Raw genomic sequence first — 20,600 nt, forward strand, 5'->3', positions numbered from 1 at the left:
TCTAAAGGAAAACTCTGTGAGACCCCCCTGTTTTGGTGGCATTAAAAAAACCCTGCTGCATTCACGTACCCCGAATCTTGAAATGTCTTCTTAATATCATTGCAATTACTCAGATCTTTGCAAGAAAGTGGGGAGAGCACCAGGGATGGGAAAGAAAAACAAGGTGGGCTCATGGGCAGAGCACACAAGGAGAGCTGCCATGCAGGGAGGGGACACATCGAGGTGGGGTATGGGTGGTGTGAACGTGGACCTCTCTGCACATCCCACCTGGGAGCAGCCCCCAGCTGCTTGTGATTCTCTGTCTGCCGGGTTTGGAAGCAGTGCTGGGGCTGAAGCCATTCCCCAGCACGATGCTCAAGGCTTTGGTTGCCATAACAACTGGATTCAGGCTTCAAAAATAGTAACTTATTTTTCATTCAATTTGCCTTTTGCCCTCTGAGGCAGATCTATTTTGGGACCGATGGTTCACTTCAGGTGTCCCTTGCCAGCAACCCCCACTGTGGGCTGGGGGCTTTAGGGCTGGGGGTTGTTTTGTTAGACGTGGTTTATTGCCTTTTTTTCTCCCTCTCCCTATTCAGACCCAGAGAACAGGTACAGCAGGGCACAGGCATCACAAAATAGCCTTTGCCAAAGCTCGTCATCTCGAAGGCTGGGGAAGGAATTCGAAAAAAATCTTCCCGGCTAAGTGGCAGAGCGTGGGAGAGGTTTTTGGAGATGATCTCACTCTGCATCTCAGCTTGGACCTGCCACTCTCAGCCAGGGCTTGGTGTTCCAGATACACTGGGAAGGTCCTACTGAAGATGGGGTTTATTTTTTCCCCACCCCCCATACCTCCTGGATCCTGCTGTTGAAAGCCTGGTCCCCGCTTGTGTCTTCCATCCATGATGGGAAACATGCAGAAAGGCTGAACCCGCTGCCTGCTCCCAGCACTGGGGAACTGGGGTGCTTTTTGTGCGTGTTGGGGACACCCCACAATGCAACTGCCCCTGCAGCATCACCTCTTTTGCGACCCCTGGGGGGATTAGCTGCTTTTGGAAGGGGTTGCAGAGGGTGCCAGGATTAAGTCATGCCTTGAATTAAGGGATTCCTTCATTTTGGTCTGTTTTGGACTTTGGAAGATGTGTGTGTGCTTGATTTCCCATGGAAATGGCCATACGAGCATAACCCTTTGTGTCAAGATAACTTCAGCTGTTCTATCTTCAATGTTGCTACAGCATCAGCAAGGAGAAGTTGTGACCAAGACTTGGGGTGACCAAGACTCTCCTCCTCCATTTGCTGCTGACCTTATGTCATCTTTCTTGTCCCTTACCTGCTGGCCTGAAGGTGCCTGCGATTTCTGGCACAGAGTGGGCAAGGATGATGCTCATCTGCCCCCAGACAAGCCCCCATCACCTTTTACATCCCCTCTCTGAGCTGCCCAACCTCTGATGTACATTGGGATGTCACCTCCTGTGGGAGCCTCCTTAGGCAATGTAGAGGATGAAAGATTACGGTGGAGATGGGGGGAAGATTTTGGGGTATTCAGTCCTTGCCTTGCGGTCGTGCTGCTCTGTCCCCCCTTCTCAGAGCAGGGAGGGATGGTGGGATGCTGGTGGGAGTTGTGTCCCCACCCAGGGCCACCCTGCAGCGATGGGGCTGGGGCAGAGCTGCCCACCCCTGCTGGGGCCTCTGGAAAATAATGGGAAAAGAAAATCATTAAAATCAAATAAATAAGAACGAAGCCAAACAAAGCAGTTCCCGGGGGATGGCCCTGCCCCGGGGCGGGCAGGGATGGCTCTGGGACCCTTGGGGGGACCCGGCCGTGGGCAGCGGCGCCGGGGGGAGCGGGCTGGCTGCTGGCACTCGCCGCTCCCCCCCGCCCCGATGCTTTAATCACATTTTCAATTCAAATCTGCTGCTATTTGATCCCCCGGGGGTGGCGGCGGGGAGGGGGGGGATATTTTTAGCTGTGCTTAAAGCTGCCGGGGGGCGGAGGGAGATCGCGCAGGTTGCTGTGGCCGCGAAGAGTTGGAAGGGATCCCCCCCACCCCCCTTTTTTCTTCCTTCTCCTCCTCTTTGCACATCTGAGGGCGGCAACGGGGCTGGCTCCCCCCTCCCGGAGGTCGCCTTTGTTTTCCCCGTGTCGCTCTCCCGAGCAGCCGGGGGGGCGGGAGGGGCCGGGGCTGAGCCGGGCTGGGCTGGGCTGGACCGGCCGCCCCTTCTCCTCCTCGCCCCGCCGGACCCCGCCGAGTTGGTGCCGTTCCCCCGGGCGGCACTTTCCCCCCGCCCCGGGGCTGAGCAGCCGCCGCACCCCGGGACCTCCATGGCACCGCCGCGATGTTCGTGTCCCGGGTCCTGGATTTCCAGAAGACGCGCTACGCCAGGTAAATCCGTCGGTGCGGGATCCCCGAGCCCCCCCGGTCGTCACGGAGCCCCCGGACAGCCCCAGTCTCTGCCCGGGCTCGGCTCGGCTGGGATGGAGCCCGAAAGGACCTTCAAAAGCTGCTGAGTGCCCCAAAGCCCCAGGCAGGTGCAGGCTGGGCTTTTGGCTAGCTGCTTTTCTGCATCCCTGAAAGATTCTGAGCATCCCTTGGAGCCCTTGCTGCCTTTCTCTGGGTCTAAACTTCACTGTGATTTTTCCCGCTGCTGGGGGACCAGGAACCCGGCTCCCTGCAAGAACAGATCCCATCGCTGGCTCCAAATCCACCTTGCAGGGATCAGTGCTGTCCAGGGTCCCACTGCACCCACGTGAACCCCCTCGGGGTGGCTCCCCCAGCCCAGACCTGGGAGCTCAACGGGGCTCCCATGGGAGGCACCCGTGGTGCATCCCCCCCTCCCTGAAATCCCCAGGGAGGTTTTCCAGCAAGCAGTAGGGACTCGTTTCAAGAGCTCAGGTGTGTTAGGAAACCTCACGGTGTTACCTGTGCCGGGGGAAACCTGAGGATCGCTGGGCACGGGTCAGAGGGCACTCGGCCGCGTGCGCTGCTGCGGGATCAGATGTGGCCTCTAAGAGCCGGCTGGCAGGTGACGCGGGGACAGGGGCCACCCGCAGCCCTCTGGCTCGCGGGGTGGCCGAGGATGAGTCAGATCCCACAGCGCTGGGGGCTGCACGGCCAGACAGGGATCAGGGGTTGCTGGGGGTGCTCAGTTTTGCACCGAGGACGGGCTTTGCTCCCCGTGACTGTGGTGGGGATGTTTCCCTGGCTGCGGAGGGTCCCACGGACTGGCGCAGTTCCTGGGGGCTCTCAGCTCTGTGCTGCCACTGCCAGACTCCCAGTGGCCCTGTAAGGGACAGATACCAGAGAAAAACTTATGTGAAAAGACGTGGTGATGGTGTTTCTTGCCTGCACCAGGCAGGATGATCCCGGAGCAATGTTTGCCTGGGCTGGGTAAGGACAGGAGACCACCCTCTTACCGCCTCAAGCCATGAGCTCCTCTCCTTCCTGGTCTCCCATGGGGAAAATCCATGCTTGCTTCTCCAAAAGCTGCCTGAAATGTGGGCACTTGCTTAAAGACTATTTTGATGCTGTAGCTGCCTCCTGATAACCTTTGCCTGGGGGCAAGAGGCAGGAGGTGCCCAGTAGGTCTGCACAACACATCTGGTAAAGGCTCCATGTGAAAACAGAGAATTCAAGACTTTTTCTTCCCAGCTGGCATGCAGAGGACAGGGCTGGGGGAGATGGAGTTGAGCAAAGCTCTGTACCCCCAGAGCAGGAGGAAAACCACAGCTTTGCCCTAAAGCAGTGATGCAGAGGCTCTTTGGGAGCTGGGCAGCCCCCCCCCCCCCCCCAGTCTCACTCAGCAGAACCCATCTGCCAACCTGTTGTGTGATTTATCCCAAATCAGCATGCTCCAACCTTGTTGTGGTCCTTTCTGGAGACAACTTGTTAGATGGGGATGAGGCACTACAGAGAGCCTTGCAGGGACAGAGCCCCTGTGCAGGGCAAGGGCTGTGGGGCACAGGAAGGATCAGGTCCACAGGGTATCCTCCACCTCTCGCTGTGTGCCAGGGCTGCATGGGGAGCAGGAGGAGATGGGTGATCCCTTGGCTTTCACCCCAAGGCAGTCACCAGCACGTGATGCTAACCCAGGACTTCCCGTATCACTGCAGAGATCCTCTTAGCCTAGTGCTTAAAAATAACAGTGGGCTAATCTCCATCCCCCCCGTGCACACCAGCTCTCCTCTCCACAGAAATGCTCTGCTGTGGCATATCCCAAAAGAAGCCCTAAAGCTGCTCCTTCCTTCATGCCAGGGATGTGCTTTCAGCTGGGCTCTGAGGTGGGGACTGGGGTGAGCAGGAGCCAGGGGACCTTATGATGCCACATGTCTTTCAAGGCAGCAGAAGCATCTCAAATCCTGGGTTCAGTTTTGGGTCCCTCACTACAAGAAAGACAGTGAGGTGCTGCAGCATGTCCAGAGAAGGGAACGGAGCTGGGGAAGGGTCTGGAGCACAACTCTGATGAGGAGCAGCTGAGGGAGCTCTGGGGGGATCAACCTGCAGGAAAGGAAGCTCAGGGGGAACCTTCTTGCTCTCTACAGCTCTCTGACAGGAGGCTGTTGCCAGGTGGGGGTCAGTCTCTTCTCCCAAGTAACAAGTAATAGGACAAGAGGAAATGAGGTCAAGTTGCACCAGGAGAAGTCTAGGTTGGATATTAGGAAGGATTTCTTCACCAAAAGGGATGTCAGGCTTTGGAACAGGCTGCCTGGTGAAGTGATAGAATCACTATCCTTGGAAGTTTTCAAAAGCCCATGTAGATGTGACACTTGGGAATGTGGTTTAGTGCTGAACATGGCAATGCTGGGTTAATGGTTGGACTCAATCTTAGAGGTCTTGTCCAACCTTAACAATTCTATGATTCTATCTTGCAACACCTTGACAGAGAATGATACTCTTGCTTGTGGCCTTAACAAAACAAACAAACAAACAAAAAAAATCAGAAAGTTTTCCTCATGGTGGAAAAGCCTGGAACAGCTTCATTTTTCATGTTGTTTTATCTAATTTTGAGCAAGGACCAAGAAAGGAGAAACTTGGCCATCAATACACCCACCAAAAGGAATAAATAAAACAGAGCATGGTGATGAAAGACCTGTTGTGTGAGAGCTGCAGTGAAGGCACCAGGCTTTGAACAAAGAGATGAAAAGCAGCGATCAATGTGGGAGCATTCTGTGAACTGCCAGGAGAAAACTCAGGGCTGGAGGGGCACCAGGGTGTCCCCAAATCCCTCCTGGCTGGGCTTTGGAGATGGGGCATTACAGCTGGGGCAGAGGCACAGAAAACAAAGGGAGTGGTCTGTCACTGTGGTGTCACAGGGATGCAAGGCAATGACATTTGAGCACATTGTGGTTATAAATGAGGCACTTGGTGGTTTCTGCTCTGCTGTGGGGTCTGGGAGGCTCTCCCATCACTGACACTGTGGGGAAAGGGAGTTCAAAAGCACAGTTGCTGCAAGGCTCTCCCTGTCACTCACAGCCTGCACCCTGACAAGTGATATCCATCTCCTGCCTGACAGGCCAAGTTCAGCCATGACGCCAGCACAGCACACAGTGACAGGGTGCAAGCAGATGTGACTCCTCCTGCTTTACCCAACCACCCCACTCCCCCTTCCACCTCACTGAAATGCTGCTGGGTTCCCCTCAGACCAACAGATCAGTGTAAGTCCCATCTCCATCACTAAACTCATTGGTCAGGTTACACTGAGCCGGTAACCAAACCCTCCCTCCACCTCACCACCAGCTTTGACCCCATTTTGGCCCACTTTATAAACATGGTCTGGTGTCTCCTGCCCACGTAGCTGCCATGGGGCCGAGTCTACCTCCCTGCAGGGAAACAGAATGCTTCCCAGACTTTGGCCATCCAGAGCTGTAATTGGAAGGAAACATGATTAAGCAGGGAGCTGCTGTATCTGGTGAGCTTCAGCATCTCTGGAGCAGCAGAGAGGGGTTTGCTGGGAGCTGCAGGGCACTGAATCATTCTAACAAACTGATAGCAGTTCACCATTTGATTCGTTCATGTAAAAGGCTCTAAATCTCACTGTTTGCTTGTCTTGCCCTGCACAGAGTAACACAGAGAGGAGCAGCCAGGAAAATCCACATTAATCTCTCAGCCCAGAAGCAGTGGGCTCAGTGGGGGTGTCTGTAGGTTCATGGGCCAGGCTTGTCCTCACCTGCCCTGTGTCACAACGTAGGCACTGCCACCTCCTCACCAGCATGAGGGGACAGAGGTCTGAACTCTACACTTGCTCAAAACCAAATCCTCTAAATTTGGGGAAAGGCAGCTGGAAAGACCTTCCTTTTTTCTCCCTGCACCTGTAATTGCTGAGCAAGGAGACATTCATCAACTCCTCCAGCATCTCTGGGAAAGAGAGGGAGAGGAGAACCAGCAGGAATAGGAAACATTGGAGTGCTCAAACACCAAACACAAGGAAAACAATTCCGGGCTGACAGCGTGGACAGAGGTCCCACATTGGGAAGATCTGGTCCCCATTTGCTTTGCGATGAAAACATGAGCAGCCCTTGCCTGCTCCCACACATGCTGAAATGCTTTCCAAGAGCTCTGCTTCCCCCACAGCCCGTGTGGGATGAAGCACTGAGAAGGGAAACACTTTCAGTATTAATACCACAGCTTGAAGCTCCTCAAGAGGCAGGGGCTCCTCACCGTGGAAGCACCAGCCCCATCCCACCAGCCCCAGAAAGACCTACCAGTCTGTCCCCAGCTGAGCAGATCCCCTTGATGCAAAAGGAACTCCAAGAGATAGGCAGGCCCCCAAAACACCTAGGGAAAACCAGGATCAGCTGATGTCACCTACCAATTCCATGCTGGTTGCTCTGTGGGGCCAGGTTGACCCAGGTACCCTCTTAAGACAGCACTGGTAGGAGTCATCTCATGTAGGTTTAAATGCCTAGGGCACATCATGTGAATTGGGTATTTGGAAGGCAACAAGTACTTGGAGCATCGTTTTTGATAGGCTATCACCTCAAACTGCCCCATCCCCTCCTCTGGGAAGGTCAGGGGACCCAGCAGGACAGGCTCAGGTGGGGATCACCACACTGGAGATGGGCACTCGTGGGCAAACCAAGCCCCATGCCTTGTGCTTTTGGGGGAAGGACAATCTCCTGGCTGCTTGGGAAACACGGTGATCTTTTCCCTCCTTGAGCTGGTGTTGGATATCAGCCTGATGTGATTCCTTGGCACAGCTGACTGTGGCCAGCTTCATGAAGTAGCAGCCAACACAATCCATGGGAAATTCAAGCCACTGCCCAACACAGCAGGTCAGTGAATGCGAGAAATGGGGCTCTGCCAGGACTGCTCCAGGGCTTGCCTCCCCTCCTCCTCCCTTCCCACACCCCCAGCTCCACAGCAAGACAAAGCAGTGCCAACCAACTATAGCTCCCAAAGAAAGGAAGGGAAAAGAGCACAACTAAATCCACTCCATCGCTCCTGGGGTGTGCTTGGCTGCAGCTGCACAGGGAGGTTGGTTGAGTACCCAGAGAGGTGCTGCGAGGGGACGGATGCTGAGCAAGGCAGAGGGGACATGGCCAAACACAAAGAGCTTGGGTCTCCCTTGGTGTTCTTCTCCAGGTGCAACTGAACCTCAGCATTTTCATGCAGTGTAAGTCCAGTGGACTCTGTGATACACTACAACCTCTCGTGATAACACGACACCACAGGCATCGCATTCCTGTTCCTGGTGTACGAGTCAGATGCCAGCGACTGGAGCCAAGCAGTGCTGACCTTCAGGACAATTTGGATCCAGGCCTGTGCTCCTGTTTACAGGAGTTTACAGTTGAGGTTTGCTGCTGCTGAGGAAAGGATTTTATGTAGAGAAAGATCATCAGGTCAGGGCAAGCAGTTCCCTCCTCTCTGTGCTGAACTGCATGGCCGGTGCCATAGCATTAGACACAGCCCTGCTCTCTGTTGTAAGTAATACTAATGGAAATCTTACTATCTGCATGCCTGGCTGGTGAAATACATGATTTTCCTTCTGTGCCTTCGCTGTGCGGAGGCATTTGCTGAATAATTTACAGCTATGATTTGTACTTGAGCAGCATCCAGGAATCCCAAATGAGAGCCTGGCTGTGTCTCTCGGGCCATGCTGTGGAAAGACTTCACGGACACGGGATGCTGTCACCTGCCCATGTATTTCACAGTCACAGCCAGGGTTAGAAGCTGGGAAGGCTCCAGCCCCCAAACTATCCAAATCCTCTGCCAGCAGGCTCAGGTTCTGGTGGTCACGCTCATTCCTGCCCACCTTGGGCTGTTGCAGCCAGAGCCAGTGGAGGATTTATCCCACTAATTTCTGTGCTCAAGGAAAGGCAGCAAGGAACAGGCACAGTGACTTTCCAAAAAAGCAATTAATGAATAATAGAGGATTTTCAGTTCTGGACACAGCCCTCCTAACATTCACAAAACACCTGGGACATCAGAGTAATTTTGTGACTAATCAGCTGTTGTTGGAAGTCTCATGAGTACCAAATGAAACAAGGAGTCCCAGCTCAGAAAGTAATTTGGGAAACACTCACCAATCCCATCTGTTGTGAATAAACAAACATCTCTGCTGTGGTTGCAGGGTCATGAGTTGCCCTGGAAGAGTTAGAGATACCATATACATAGAGAGCAGAGAGCCTGCCAGGGAGAAAAATAAATATCCCTGCACAGAGGATTGGAATATGGGCAGCTATGACCCTGCTGGGAATTACCTGCTGAGTTTCCACCACCAACCTAACCCTGCTAGGTGTATATGTGCTCTCATGGGTGTAGAAATGGTCAATGCCTTCATCTAGCCTGGCTTGGAGCCTCCTGTGCTTGTCCCTGCTGGGATGAGGAGCAAGGAAGAGCAATGCTGTATACCCTTGGTGTGGTCAAGGGAATAGCAGCATATTCCCTCCTGCCTTTCTCAGCCCCTCATGCAGGATATGTCAGGAGGTTGCCTTCTCTGTCCCTTCAGGGGGGACATCTGTGCCTGTGGCTCAGAGCCAGGTACAGCACGGACATGGCTGAGCACACAGTCCCTGTCCAGGAGCATCTCTAAGCAGCAGCACTTGTTCAGCGTTCCTCAGGGCATGGAGGTTGTGTCTGGGAGGGTCTATGGCCAGTCCAAGGTGTTAGTACATGTCAGAGTGCTGGGAATGAGCAAAATTGGGGGGGAGTAATCACAGGTGATGAATGACTATTCAATCTGCTGCCTGTTTTGACTCACGTTGTGGAAGCAAGTCTTGCACCAGGGGCATCTGGGTGGGTTACTCCAGAAATCTGGTGATCTGCTAATTTACCCATAAGAAAGATTGAGAAATGCTGGTTTATATGAAAAGCCTTTCGTTTCCTGCTCCCTACCCAAGCTGCCAGTTCTTTGCATGATGCCAGGAAGAAGTACGAAAGAAAACACTTCACTGTCTTGCTCCATCCATCCATCCATCCATCCCTCTTGCCCTTTCTCACCTGGGATGGGCCTGAGTCAGAGAAGCAGCCCATGGACAGGATTGTCCCAGCTCCCCCATCTCCCCCGGTCCAAGGGGCTGACCCACAAGCTTCCAGCATGCACAGCTCAGCTTTCCAAACCAGGAGCACCATATGTTTGCGTAGGAGCATGCAGGAACCAAGGAATGGGCATGGAATAGAGGTTTCAGCTCTCAACGGGGTGCCACGCAGCCGTGCACATGCCCACGTGGGTGGCTCTGCAGATGGCAGTGCTGGGCAGCATCAGCCTTTGCATTTCTGCTTCCCAGTGGCAAATGCTCCCATGCCAATGGGTAGGAAGGAAAAGCAGGATTTCTCAAGTGCTCCTGGGCTGGATAAAGCAGCCGAGTCTGGGGGCTCTGCACTGGGAGCTACAGCCACAGGTTAAGAGGTAACGGCTCCTGAGCTTTTCCCATGTTCCCAAACTGCAGAATTGATGGCCTGGACTCAAGGGGGGGTCATGGGTATAAATCCCTGTGGTCCTACTCAGTGACTGTGTTCCATACATAAGCAGCCATCAGGCTCCGCACCATCACACTCAACCCTCCGAGACTGAGCTAATTACAAACCACAGAGGAGCTCAAGGGGATGAAGCCTCTTACCAGAGATGCAGCTGGAGCATTACCAGATTAGGGGTCAGAGGCAGAGCACATACCAAGCCCCAGCTTGCGGGGATGCCACTGCAGCAGCTCACATGTGAGCATGAGCCTCAGGACCAAGCCCTGGCATCTGAGCTGGGTGTGCAGCCTCTGGGCTCATCAGGGCAAAGCTAGCCCTTATACTCAAGAGTCTGAAGCCAGTCTGCCCTACAGGAACACATCTGCTTCACCACTGTCACCTCAGGCACTGCAACACTTGTTCTACCAAGGGACAGCTCAAAGGGCCCAAGCAGGACTTACCACCACATCATCCAGCAAGTGCTTCCTCCATCTTTCCTCTCTGACCATCATCAAGATCCTCTTCTGTTGCTCTAAAAGCAGCTGTGACATCCAGTCATAAGAGGAAGGAGAAATCTTCTCCTTTTGTAGCCAGATCCCACAAGCTGTCCAGCAGGGAACACAGCCTAGAAGAGCACCGGCTCCTCGGTCAGGAAGGTGGATGCAGAGCAAACCAACATCTCACCTCTAAAGGCATCAGGCCAGATCCTGACCAAGCTGAGCCCTTTTATAAGCCATTTGCAGGTGAAACCTGTAGATGTGAGCTGGTCTGGGGAGATGCATATCACCTGGGATAACCTTGGACTTGCTGACTGCTCCTTTGTCCCTGTGTCACTGAGTCCACAGTCCATAGACACAGCCACAAGTACAGCCTGATGTATAGCAGGGTTGGGGGTGATAGGTGTTGGACTGGCTCATTCCAAGGACAGGGATGAGCTGCCCAGTGGCAGCCCAGCTCACCCCTCCCCATCCATATTTTAATGGTGATTTTACACCCTCCTCACATTATCTGTCCACCAGCTCTTCTAAAGGATGTCAGTATTATTATCCTCACTTGGAGAGGGGGAAAGGGGGAGTGAGAGGGACATGAAGTGATGTGGCAGAGACCAGCCAGATGCTCAGTGTCAAAGGCAGGGCTAAACCCCATCTCTCCTAAATTGCAGCCCGGCCTGGGTCTCCATCAGAGGTCTTCCCCCCATGTGTGCAAAGGACAGCTTTCCTGAAAAGTATTCCATGGCTCTGCTTCTGGGAGCGTGTGGTCACCATGGAGTGGTTGATACAGGTTCTCTTAGTGCCCTCAGGAGAGCTCAGATGCTCCCACATGAGCCCTCCTGAGGAATAATTTAACTTAATCCCCTTTTTACCTTCCTCTTCCCACCCTGGCAAAGCAAGAGCCAGGCAGATCTCCATGATTTTTGAGGTTGGAATTTTGTTCTTGGATAAAAGTCTTTTAAAAACTCTGTAAAACCCCCCTGAAGCCACAAAAAAACAGAGTGGGAGAAAGAGAAGGAGAAAGGAACAGGCCTAGGAAGCCAGCTCTGCACTTTGCCCCGGCTGCCAGGGACAAGGGGCTCTTTGTTTCCCTGGCCGGAGCCTGCTGCACTGGCCCTTTTCAGTCTCCCTCCCTGGGAAAGGGGCCAGGGGGAAGCAAGGCACAAGCAGGGCAGGCAAAAACCTCGGGGCTGCCGTGAATAACCCCTGCTCAGCCCCCCAGCAGCCCCACATCTTCATATAGCCGGTTGTGGAGAGTCTGCCAGGAACAGCACCAGGAGGAAAAGGTGCCCGGGAACCCTTCGGTTCTCTGCTTCCCACGCACCATCCCTGGAAATGAACACGCTGGTGCTCCTGCTGTGCAGGAGGCTTTGAACTTCTCTGTGTCTTTTGGACTTTGTCTTCCTAAATCACCTGCTAAAAGGCACTGAAGCCCCCAGCTGTTGTATGATCACAGCCTCGAGGGAGCCGCATCTCGAGGGAGCCGCATCTCCGTGGCTTTGCTGGTGTTGTGGCTGTTGGGGCCGAGTCTCTCCCATCTCCTCCCACCCCAGGGACACTGCCAGGCTGTCCCCAAGCCTGTGGCTGCAATGACACGGAGCTGGCGATGGCTGTGGGTTCAACCAGCCAGGCAGAACACTTGCTGCAGGGATCAGATCTAAGTTTGGAGAGGTGATTCTCATCTGTTTATTTTCCGTCACTGTAAAACCCCGGAGCTCTGCCTGGCTGCCAGCAATTCCCCCTTTCCCAAGCCCAGTCACACGGAGCTGGGGTGGGAAACACGCAGCAGGCTGCCCCTGGGGCTCTCTGGGATTTCATCAGCTCTAATGAGACTCACAGGTGCCCTCTCCAAACATATCCATCTGTCTGTCCAGGCTGGAGCTGTGGTTTGAGGCTGGTTTTGCACACTGGTATGGTAACTATCTACATGCTAAGAATGGTGCAGGGGTCCCAGTGCCCTGCCCTACACCCATGCCAGTGTGCACAGGGATGACATGAGCTGGATGGATGCTTGGCACTCAGGATGGTCTGAGAGATAGACAAAGTCCCAGGAGAGAGGAGAAGGGGAGGAAATGGCCTCTGCACCTCTGGGGAGCAAGGTGCTGCAGGGCAGCCAGGGACTCATCCTGCCCTGCCAGGAGATGGGCAAGCATCAGCTGCTCCCATTTCTACAGAGCAGAGAGGACCACAAAAATGTGCCAAAGTAGCCCCAAAATGCAATGCTGGCTGCTGCATTGGGCCAGCCCCACCGTGTCCAGCTGGCCCAGCACTGTGCAGACAGGTCCCACATCCATGATGCTCTGTATCCCATCCTCCACAGGAAGATGTTACTAGAAAGCAGTGCAGGAAAACAAGAGCAATCTCTCCCCAGGTCAAAAAAACTTCCTCCTCAAGGCTATTTCTCCCTCCTGGAAAAGCAGGTGTTTACTTCAGCCCCATTCCATGGGGATGGACAGGGTAGCCCTTCTTGGCCTCTCCATCCCTGTACCAGGGCTAGGGAGGATATTTGCATCCCAGGGATTCCTTCCCAAAGGGTCTGGGCACCCCTCAACCCAGGGGAGGGGGCTGTGGGAATGGACCCTGCTACTGCTCCCCCTTACTGCTCTGAACAGCACCGCCAGAATGGAGGGGAGACGGTGCAGGCTTTGTTAAAATAAATAAAATCAAGGAAAAGGCCTTGAACATGTTTCCTCAGCAACTGTGACGTCATCTGGGATGTCTGGCCTCCCCCCCTTCCCCCCTCCTTCTTATTATTAAGAGGGAAAAGAAAGGGAAGCAGACAGTGAAGGGAAGCTGGGGACAGTCTCCTGGCAACGCCTGGGACAGTAAGGTCCTCCTGCCAGAGGCACATGGCTCCAGCGTGGGGAGCTCTGCCAGCACTCCTGGCTGGAGCACTGGGATGGGGAGGGCATCCCTGGTGTGCCCTGGGATGGAGGTGACAGCACTCAGGGCACTACCATGTGCCCAGGGATGCCAGCTGCTCCCCGGGCAGGGCAGCCTTGCTGAGCCTTGATTTACCCAGCGCGGGTCCTCGGTTTGCAGAGTAGTGGGAGTGTGGCCCCTCCATTCCTCTTGCTAATTCCAGACATGTTTTGGTGATGATGATCACGGAATCTTCCTGAAGTGCCAGGGTCTGTCAGCAGGCAAGGCAGGGGCTGGGGACAGTCCCTGTGTGGGTTGTCACTGTCACCTGTTGGGGAGACCCTCACACACCCGGGCCTGTTCTGGCCACACTCCCCCCAAAAATCCTTGTCATCTGAGCTATTTAATCCATCCTGACTCACTTTTAACAGGCAACAGCAAGTGGCTCTGGCAGTGGGACCAAGCAGGCAGGAGACAGGAGAGGAGCCCACGGAGATATGAGTGGCTCAGAGATGGGGAGAGGGGACTTTTACTGTCTTTCCCAGCACTCCAGACCAAGGGGTCACCTGTGCCCAGCAGCAAGGTCCTGCCAGCCCCTGAGCCCCTTCACTGGGCACAACTCAGCTGTGAAACACGCCACAGATGGTCCAGGAGCCAGGGGCAAACAGGGTCAGAAAACAATTAGCCCAGGTCCTGCAGGGCAGCCCTGCCAGCACCCACTCAGCTTGGCTGTCCTGACCTGAGCCATGGCAGGAAATGCCTTTAAACCTCTGATTCTCAGGACCAGGGAAGGATCCCTCTCTGTTTTCCTGCTTCTTATTCCCTTTGCTAATCCTCCACTGCTGGCTCCTGCCAGAAGAGGATGGTGAGCGAGGCTTTGCTCCAACCCATTATCACGGATGCACATTTAATTTGCTGTTACATACCCAGCAATGGACCAGCCAAACCTGACACTATTTTTTATCAGTGTGCCAATCCAACAGGGGGAATCAATACATTCCTGAGAATGCCAAGAGCAAGCTGATACCTCAGACTAAGAGAAACAGAAATAAAGATACAGGTTTCCAAGGGAGAGCAACAGGGTTGCTCCCCACAGCAATCTGTGCTGGTATGTGCAGCCCTGTGGGCAGGGGGTGGATGCAGGTGGTACCCAGAAACCAAAGGCATCATGGGGATACCCTTGTTGGAGCTGAGCACACTGCTGTGACATGAGGGTGTCACCACGGGATGGGTCGGGGACCCACAGGCCCCCACTACCCCCTATACCTCTTCACTGCTGAGGCTCTTCTCACCACTGCCTGCAGCAGCAGGCAGAGCTGGTTCCCGCCTTCTGCTCTCCAAGCAACAGCAGCTCACGGGAAATGCTTCAGCCTGAGCTGTGGATGAGAAAGACCTGGGGTCCTGGCATTTGGGGACAGCCAGATGGACAAGCTGTGCCCTGGGGCTACTTCTGCAGGGCAGCTGGAGCAAAGCTGAGCTGCAGAGGGGCTCCAGGTTGGGGGGCCTGGGGGTGTCCCTGTGCAGACCCCTCCAAGAGGGTTTTGCCCCCAGCCCTGTTCCCTGAGCACGTTTCTCTCCCTGGTTCTCGCTGCAGGTTCATGAATCACCGTGTCCCGTCCAACTGCAGGTACCAGCCGACGGAGTACGAGCACGCAGCCAACTGTGCCACCCACGCAGTGAGTCCCTGTTCCCATCCCAGAGTGAGGGAGGGTGGAGCTCATCTCTACGAGGATCCCCTGAGGAACCTTAAAGAACACCAAAAATCTCTGTGTTCAGCCCTGGAGCAGTCACTGGGAGCCTCGGGGCTGTGATGAGGCAGATGTGCCCCAGGGATTGGGATGTTTTCCTTCCTTCTGCCCTGGGAAGCTGGTGGGCTTCTCCCTTCCTCTCACCCACTGTGGTCTCATGTCCCTGGGGAAGCTGGCTGTAGGAGCCAGTGGAGCAGGAGTATTTTGCAAAGCTCCCCGAAAATGGAGTGTTTCACAGCAGGAACTGTGACAGGTACCCCTGGGGCTGCCTGCACAGCTCTGGGACTGAGCTCTCCCCACATCAGAGCTTCCCTGGGGAGCTGGCAGCTCCCACTCTGAGTCCTGGGAGATGACTCAGAGGAAGCCACCCTCCTTGTGCCTTCCTCCTCCTCCCTACCTCCATCTGGAAAAGCTATTTTGGAACTGCACCACACAGGGAGGGACCCTGCCTGGCCCATGTGGGTGGCCAGGCTGCCCCTTAGGGGTGGTGGCTTTGACCAGAAGCAAACCCCACCTAAAAGGAAAAGTGGAGACTGTATTGTAGCTGCTCGATGGAAATGCAGAGTCAACAGGAGGTTTACTTCTGCCTTCCAGTTCTGGATCCTGCCCAGCATCCTTGGCAGCTCCATCCTCTATGTCCTCTCTGATGACCAGTGGGAAACCATCTCAGCCTGGATCTATGGCTTTGGCTTGTCCAGCCTCTTCATTGTCTCCACTATCTTCCACACCATCTCCTGGAAGAAGAGGCATCTCAGGTACCATCCCTGATTGCTCAGGGCTCGGGAAGGGGGAGAGGGTCCGGAGGCCCCCAGTGCTGTGACCTGTCTGTCCATCCCACAGGACTGTGGAGCACTGCCTGCACATGTTTGACAGGATGGTGATCTACTTCTTCATTGCAGCATCCTACGCTCCCTGGTGAGTTGTTGGTGGGTGGGGGCCACCTCTTGGCCCCACTGGAAGGCAGAAAATCAGCCCAGCTCCCACAGATAGGGTTTCCCCTCTGATTTTGGTTCTGCTTCAGGCTGTACCCTACCCCTTTCCACAAAGCCTTCATATCCTATAGATTCCAACCTCTGTAAGTTGAAGTTACAAGCTGGGAAGACCCTTTGGTGGGACAGTCATCAGGTGCAGGCAGCATTTCCCTGTCCCCTTGCTGTATTAGCCCAGACTGGGGTGCTGCCCTAGACCCTACTCACCACAGACCTGGGTCTTGCAGGCTGAACCTGAGGGAGTTGGGTCCCTGGGCCTCCCACATGCGCTGGATCATCTGGATCATGGCGTCTTTTGGGACCGTCTATGTGTTCTTCTTCCATGAGCGGTGAGTGCCTGTACCTGGCCCCGTGCTGGTGGGTGTGTGGGAGCAGACGTGGAGCAGCGATGTGGGACCAGGGACGTGGAGCAGGGACATGCTGCCATGAGTTGCTTCTTCCACGTGGTGGCACCAAATAAAAAGCCAAAGGCCCCTGATTTCTCCCTGAAGCCCCAAGTGGCTGGCCCTGAGCTGGAGCTCCCAAGCCAGGGTGGGGGGTCCATCACCCCTGAGCAGGGTGCCAGTGTGACTCACACATGAGGACATGGAACCTGCCATGATGGCACCACCACTCCTTTTCCTATAGCCTGGCCGTGGACATTATAAGCATAAAACTCAACCTTCCTCTGCTCCTGCCTCCAAGCAGCTTCTCTGTCGGTCGCAGGTACAAGCTGGTGGAGCTGGTGTGCTACGTTATCATGGGCTTCTTCCCCGCCTTGGTCATCCTCTCCATGGTAAGCTACTGCTGGGAAGAACTTGGGCTCAGTGCAAGGGACAAATCCCTGCAGGTTGGTGCAGTCTCCAAAGCTGTGTGATGGATAAAACCATGATGTGGGCTGGGTTGGTTTTGCAAGGGCTTTGGGTGCCCAGCAGACACCGTGTGCATCTCCACCAGACCTCCTGCCTGGGCTCCCTTGAGTTGAAATTGTAGAGTCACAGAATCAAAATGGTTGGGGTTGGAAGGACCTTAAAGACCATCTGGTTCCAATCCTCCCAGAAAAGCTGGGCTGCTGGGTCCCCACTGCCTTGCTGGGGGTAGCAGAAGGCAGAGAGAGGATCCTGCCTGCAGCTGTGGTCACACTTCTGGTCTTGATGGGGTGGTGGGAAAAGGGCAGACACGCTGTGGCCGCACTGAGCCCTTCCTCCCTGCCTGCTCCCAGCCCAACAGGGACGGCCTCCCGGAGCTGGTGGCTGGTGGCTTCTTCTACTGCCTGGGCATGGTGTTCTTCAAAAGCGATGGTCGCATCCCCTTCGCCCACGCCATCTGGCACCTCTTCGTGGCCATCGGAGCTGGAATCCACTACTACGCCATCTGGAGGTACCTCTACCGGCCCGGAGCGCTGGAGACCAAAACGTCCCGGTAGAAGCCTTAAAGACGTTGTTTGTGCCAACGGGCACACGGGGGCACGGAGGGGAGTGGGGAGGGAGCCTGCACTGTGGGCTCACCCCAAACCACCCCCTGGCCCTGCAGGCAGCAGCTGCTGGTGCCCCTCCCGCACAGACAGGAGAGCCTGGAGGTCGATTTTAAGCTTTTTTCTTTTTTAACCTCGGGAACTGTTCTATTTTTTTAGGCAAAGGTTTCATAACAAAGTGACCGACTGAGGGGCTGTGGGTAATAGGGGGCTTCACCTGCTGGACTTGCCAGGCTCTTCGCTCACTCACCTGGCCTCGAGCATCCCATGGGAGTGAGGATCTTGGCCCCAATGCCCGTGGCTAGTGACACCCTGGGTTTGGCTACTGGAGTCCTTAGCATGAGCCACCCAGGGGACTGGAGGTGTCAGGATGGGGGGAAAGACCCAGTGGTGGAGGAGGGGCATGGTGACAGCCCTGCACCACCCAGACTCGGCTCCTAAGTGGTCCTAAGTCATGTCAGCATTAACTGCTCCCTCCCAAGTGCTTGACAGGAAGGTCCAGACTCAAAAAGCCTTATATGAGATTGAAACTTGAATCTCTTCCAGGGCTCCCCAGTCTCTGAGCACTGGGAAACCCTTTCTCTAAGCCAATATTAAGTGCACAACTTGGTTTATCCTCTAGACGGGCCCTGGGAGCTCCCACGGACATTTTCTCCCTGGGGTGCTTTGCTTTCCTCTTTGGCCTCAGTGCCGGTGGCAGCCCAAAGCATGGCCCCCTCCCAGGCTCTGCTGTGTGCCTTTGGCAGGGAGCAGAGCTGGGATCCAGCTCCTGGCATCCCCCTGAGTGGGGCTAGCCCATCTGCTTCAGGGGATTCCCTTTCTCTTCGAGGGAGGGAAGTGAACCTCCTTGGACTGAGATCATGGGGCTGCCTGCCTTCTCTGCTTCCATTTTGATGATAAGCCTGTTGCTCATCAGATTTAATTCCACTTTTGGGAGGATTTCTGACATTCCCAGGATTGCTGCAGGGAAGGAACACATCTGCATGATGCTTGGAGGTGAGCTGGGACAGGGAGATCCTAGTGATGCTCCATTTTTAAATGCCTAACCATGGCCACAAAGTGCTAACACAGGATAACAAGACATGGAACATCCATCTGGTTGTCAGGAGCAGCCTTGATGGTGCTGGAATGGCAAACCCACACCAGGTGTTGCTCCCCAAACACACTGGCAGAGCTGCTGGAGCCAGGAGGGTCTGGTGTGTGCCGGGCTGTGGTACGTGCTGGGATCTGCTCCCAGTCCTGCCTGCACCTTCCCTGTTAGCCCTGAAGGCATTGATTTCCCATCATCTCTTTCTGGCCTTCGATTAATCACAACTGTAGAGGTCTTGGTGTGACGTGGCAAGCGAAGGAGATTTATGGCCACCATCCCACATCTCCTGTTTCTCCGTCTCCATGCTGAGGAGCTGAGCTCCCGGCTCTGCCCCACCTCCCACAGAGCTGAGGCCTCCCCAGCCTGCAGTGCCCTGGGACCAGCTCTGCAGGGCTGTGCCACTTTGCAGCAGATTACCAAAGAGGAAACATCTGGATATTCATCCCCTCCTGATACTCTGGTCACCAGGTCAGCAAAAAAATCCAGTGGGTTTTCACTTCCTATAAGGGGCTCTGGGTGCTGTGCCCAGCACCCCAGCATGGCATGGGGCTGCTGGGGTTCTCTGCCCAGGGCACCCCAAAGCAGCCTTTGGGCTGAGGTTTCCCCTTGGGGTGACAAGTGGTCTTAGGGATATGGGATGAAAAAGCTCATGTGAGCCCAGGCTCTGCTGCTGCCTCTCCTGGTCCCCCAGGTCCCAGCCCTTGCTCTGTCACCTACCACAGATGGAGGGGTGGAGAAGGACAAGCTGTGAGTAACCAGCAGTTGATGGAGCATATCTGGGGTTGGAATAGCAGGATATAAAGGTCCCAGAATGGGAGATGCCATATTTTCTGTCTGACAAGTCATTACCCTTCTCTGTGCCTCAGTCTCACCATCTGTAAAATGGGGGTGAAGACACCAACCTACCTCACAGGGCTCATGTGAGGACCCCGTGAAGCACCTGGAGGACAGCCAGTGCTTCACAAACATGTGCTTCAATTTTCACTGAGTCTGGGGGACTGGATTCCCAGACCCACTGTGGGCCACAGTGACAACTGTGGCTCAGGGTGCCTGGCCCTCCTCCCCCTCTGCCACTAAACCCATGGGGAACCACCCTGGGGACAGACCATGCAAACAGCCATAGGCAAACGTCCCCTGCCAGGGCCTGAGGATGCCCAAGGACCACCATTGTGTTTTGTCTGTAGGCTTCATCCCAAGGGATTTAACTTGGAAACCATTTTGTCATCGGCAGCTTTTGGCTCTAAATCTGTTCCAGGGGCTCCTGAGGCACAGGGAGGTGCCAGAAGGACCTTTCTGGGGCTACTTCATTTCAGTCTCCTGCTGAAAATCCAGGGCAGGACAGATGCCTGGGCAGGAATGGGTGGTTGGACTCCATCTAGGACATCACCACCTTCAGCTTGGATTTGCTGAGTGGGCTTCTCTGTAATTGAGAAGTCCCCCCTCTTGCTCCTAAATCCTCCCCTTGCAAAGCAGGACTGGGGGGGGGAGGGCACAGAGCAAGTTATCAGATTGTCCTCCTATTTTATACTAATTTTAAGTGACTCTCAACATTCAGGATGTCTGTGGAGGAGGGCTTGAGGCAACTTTTTAGCATCTCATGTTTTTCACCATCCACCCTTGTTCAATCAGTATTTTATATTTAACACAGTATTGGGTCAAATACAAACAAGTATAAGGAAGATAACGCTAGTGAATATTGTTTCCTGTGGAGTAGGATTGAAATAAAAACTCAAGATACCTCATTCTTGCCTGCTTGTTAAATCAAAATTAGTTTCCCTGCAGCATCTGGATATAAACCCATTTTCTACATGACTCATCCCACATGGCATTGCTCCCTGGTGAGGAGAGGAGCCACTCAACCAACTGCAGGGTGATGGGATGCTGAGCACTGACTCACCTCGATGCAGGGATGGCTTTGCCAGCTGCTTGCAGGAGGGACCAGAGCTACTTCGTCCTTCGCACCAGACACATGGGGAAATTTGGGGAGGGCACAGGTTGAGCTCCAAGCTGCAGAGTTTCCTTCAAAATAAATAAACTGTTGAGTTTGTTGGCAGATGAGCATCTCACCCAAGTGGCTCCAGCGTAGAGCCCTGCA

General features: G+C 54.6%; 1 protein-coding gene across 2 annotated transcripts; it reads left to right on the forward strand.

Annotated features, from left to right (window-relative positions):
• The first annotated feature begins 1,978 nt into the window (after positions 1–1,978).
• Positions 1,979–20,282, forward strand: MMD2 (monocyte to macrophage differentiation associated 2). Of its 2 annotated transcripts, none has more exons than XM_051782608.1 (7): positions 1,979–2,363; positions 14,820–14,901; positions 15,568–15,728; positions 15,814–15,888; positions 16,190–16,291; positions 16,650–16,737; positions 17,164–20,282. In XM_051782608.1, the coding sequence occupies exons 1-7, from the start codon at positions 2,317–2,319 to the stop codon at positions 17,365–17,367; spliced, it is 759 nt and encodes a 252-aa protein (XP_051638568.1). In that variant the 5' UTR covers positions 1,979–2,316; the 3' UTR covers positions 17,368–20,282. The 2 variants fall into 2 exon arrangements, with proteins under 2 accessions (XP_051638568.1, XP_051638578.1); XM_051782618.1 differs by having other exon boundaries at positions 1,981–2,363; positions 16,668–16,737; positions 17,164–20,280.
• The last annotated feature ends 318 nt before the right edge of the window (positions 20,283–20,600 follow it).

The sequence above is a fragment of the Manacus candei genome, unplaced genomic scaffold (genome assembly GCF_025592945.1).
Source record: "Manacus candei isolate 608988 ecotype Guabito, Panama unplaced genomic scaffold, ASM2559294v1 h1tg000002l, whole genome shotgun sequence".
Lineage (NCBI taxonomy): Eukaryota > Metazoa > Chordata > Aves > Passeriformes > Pipridae > Manacus > Manacus candei.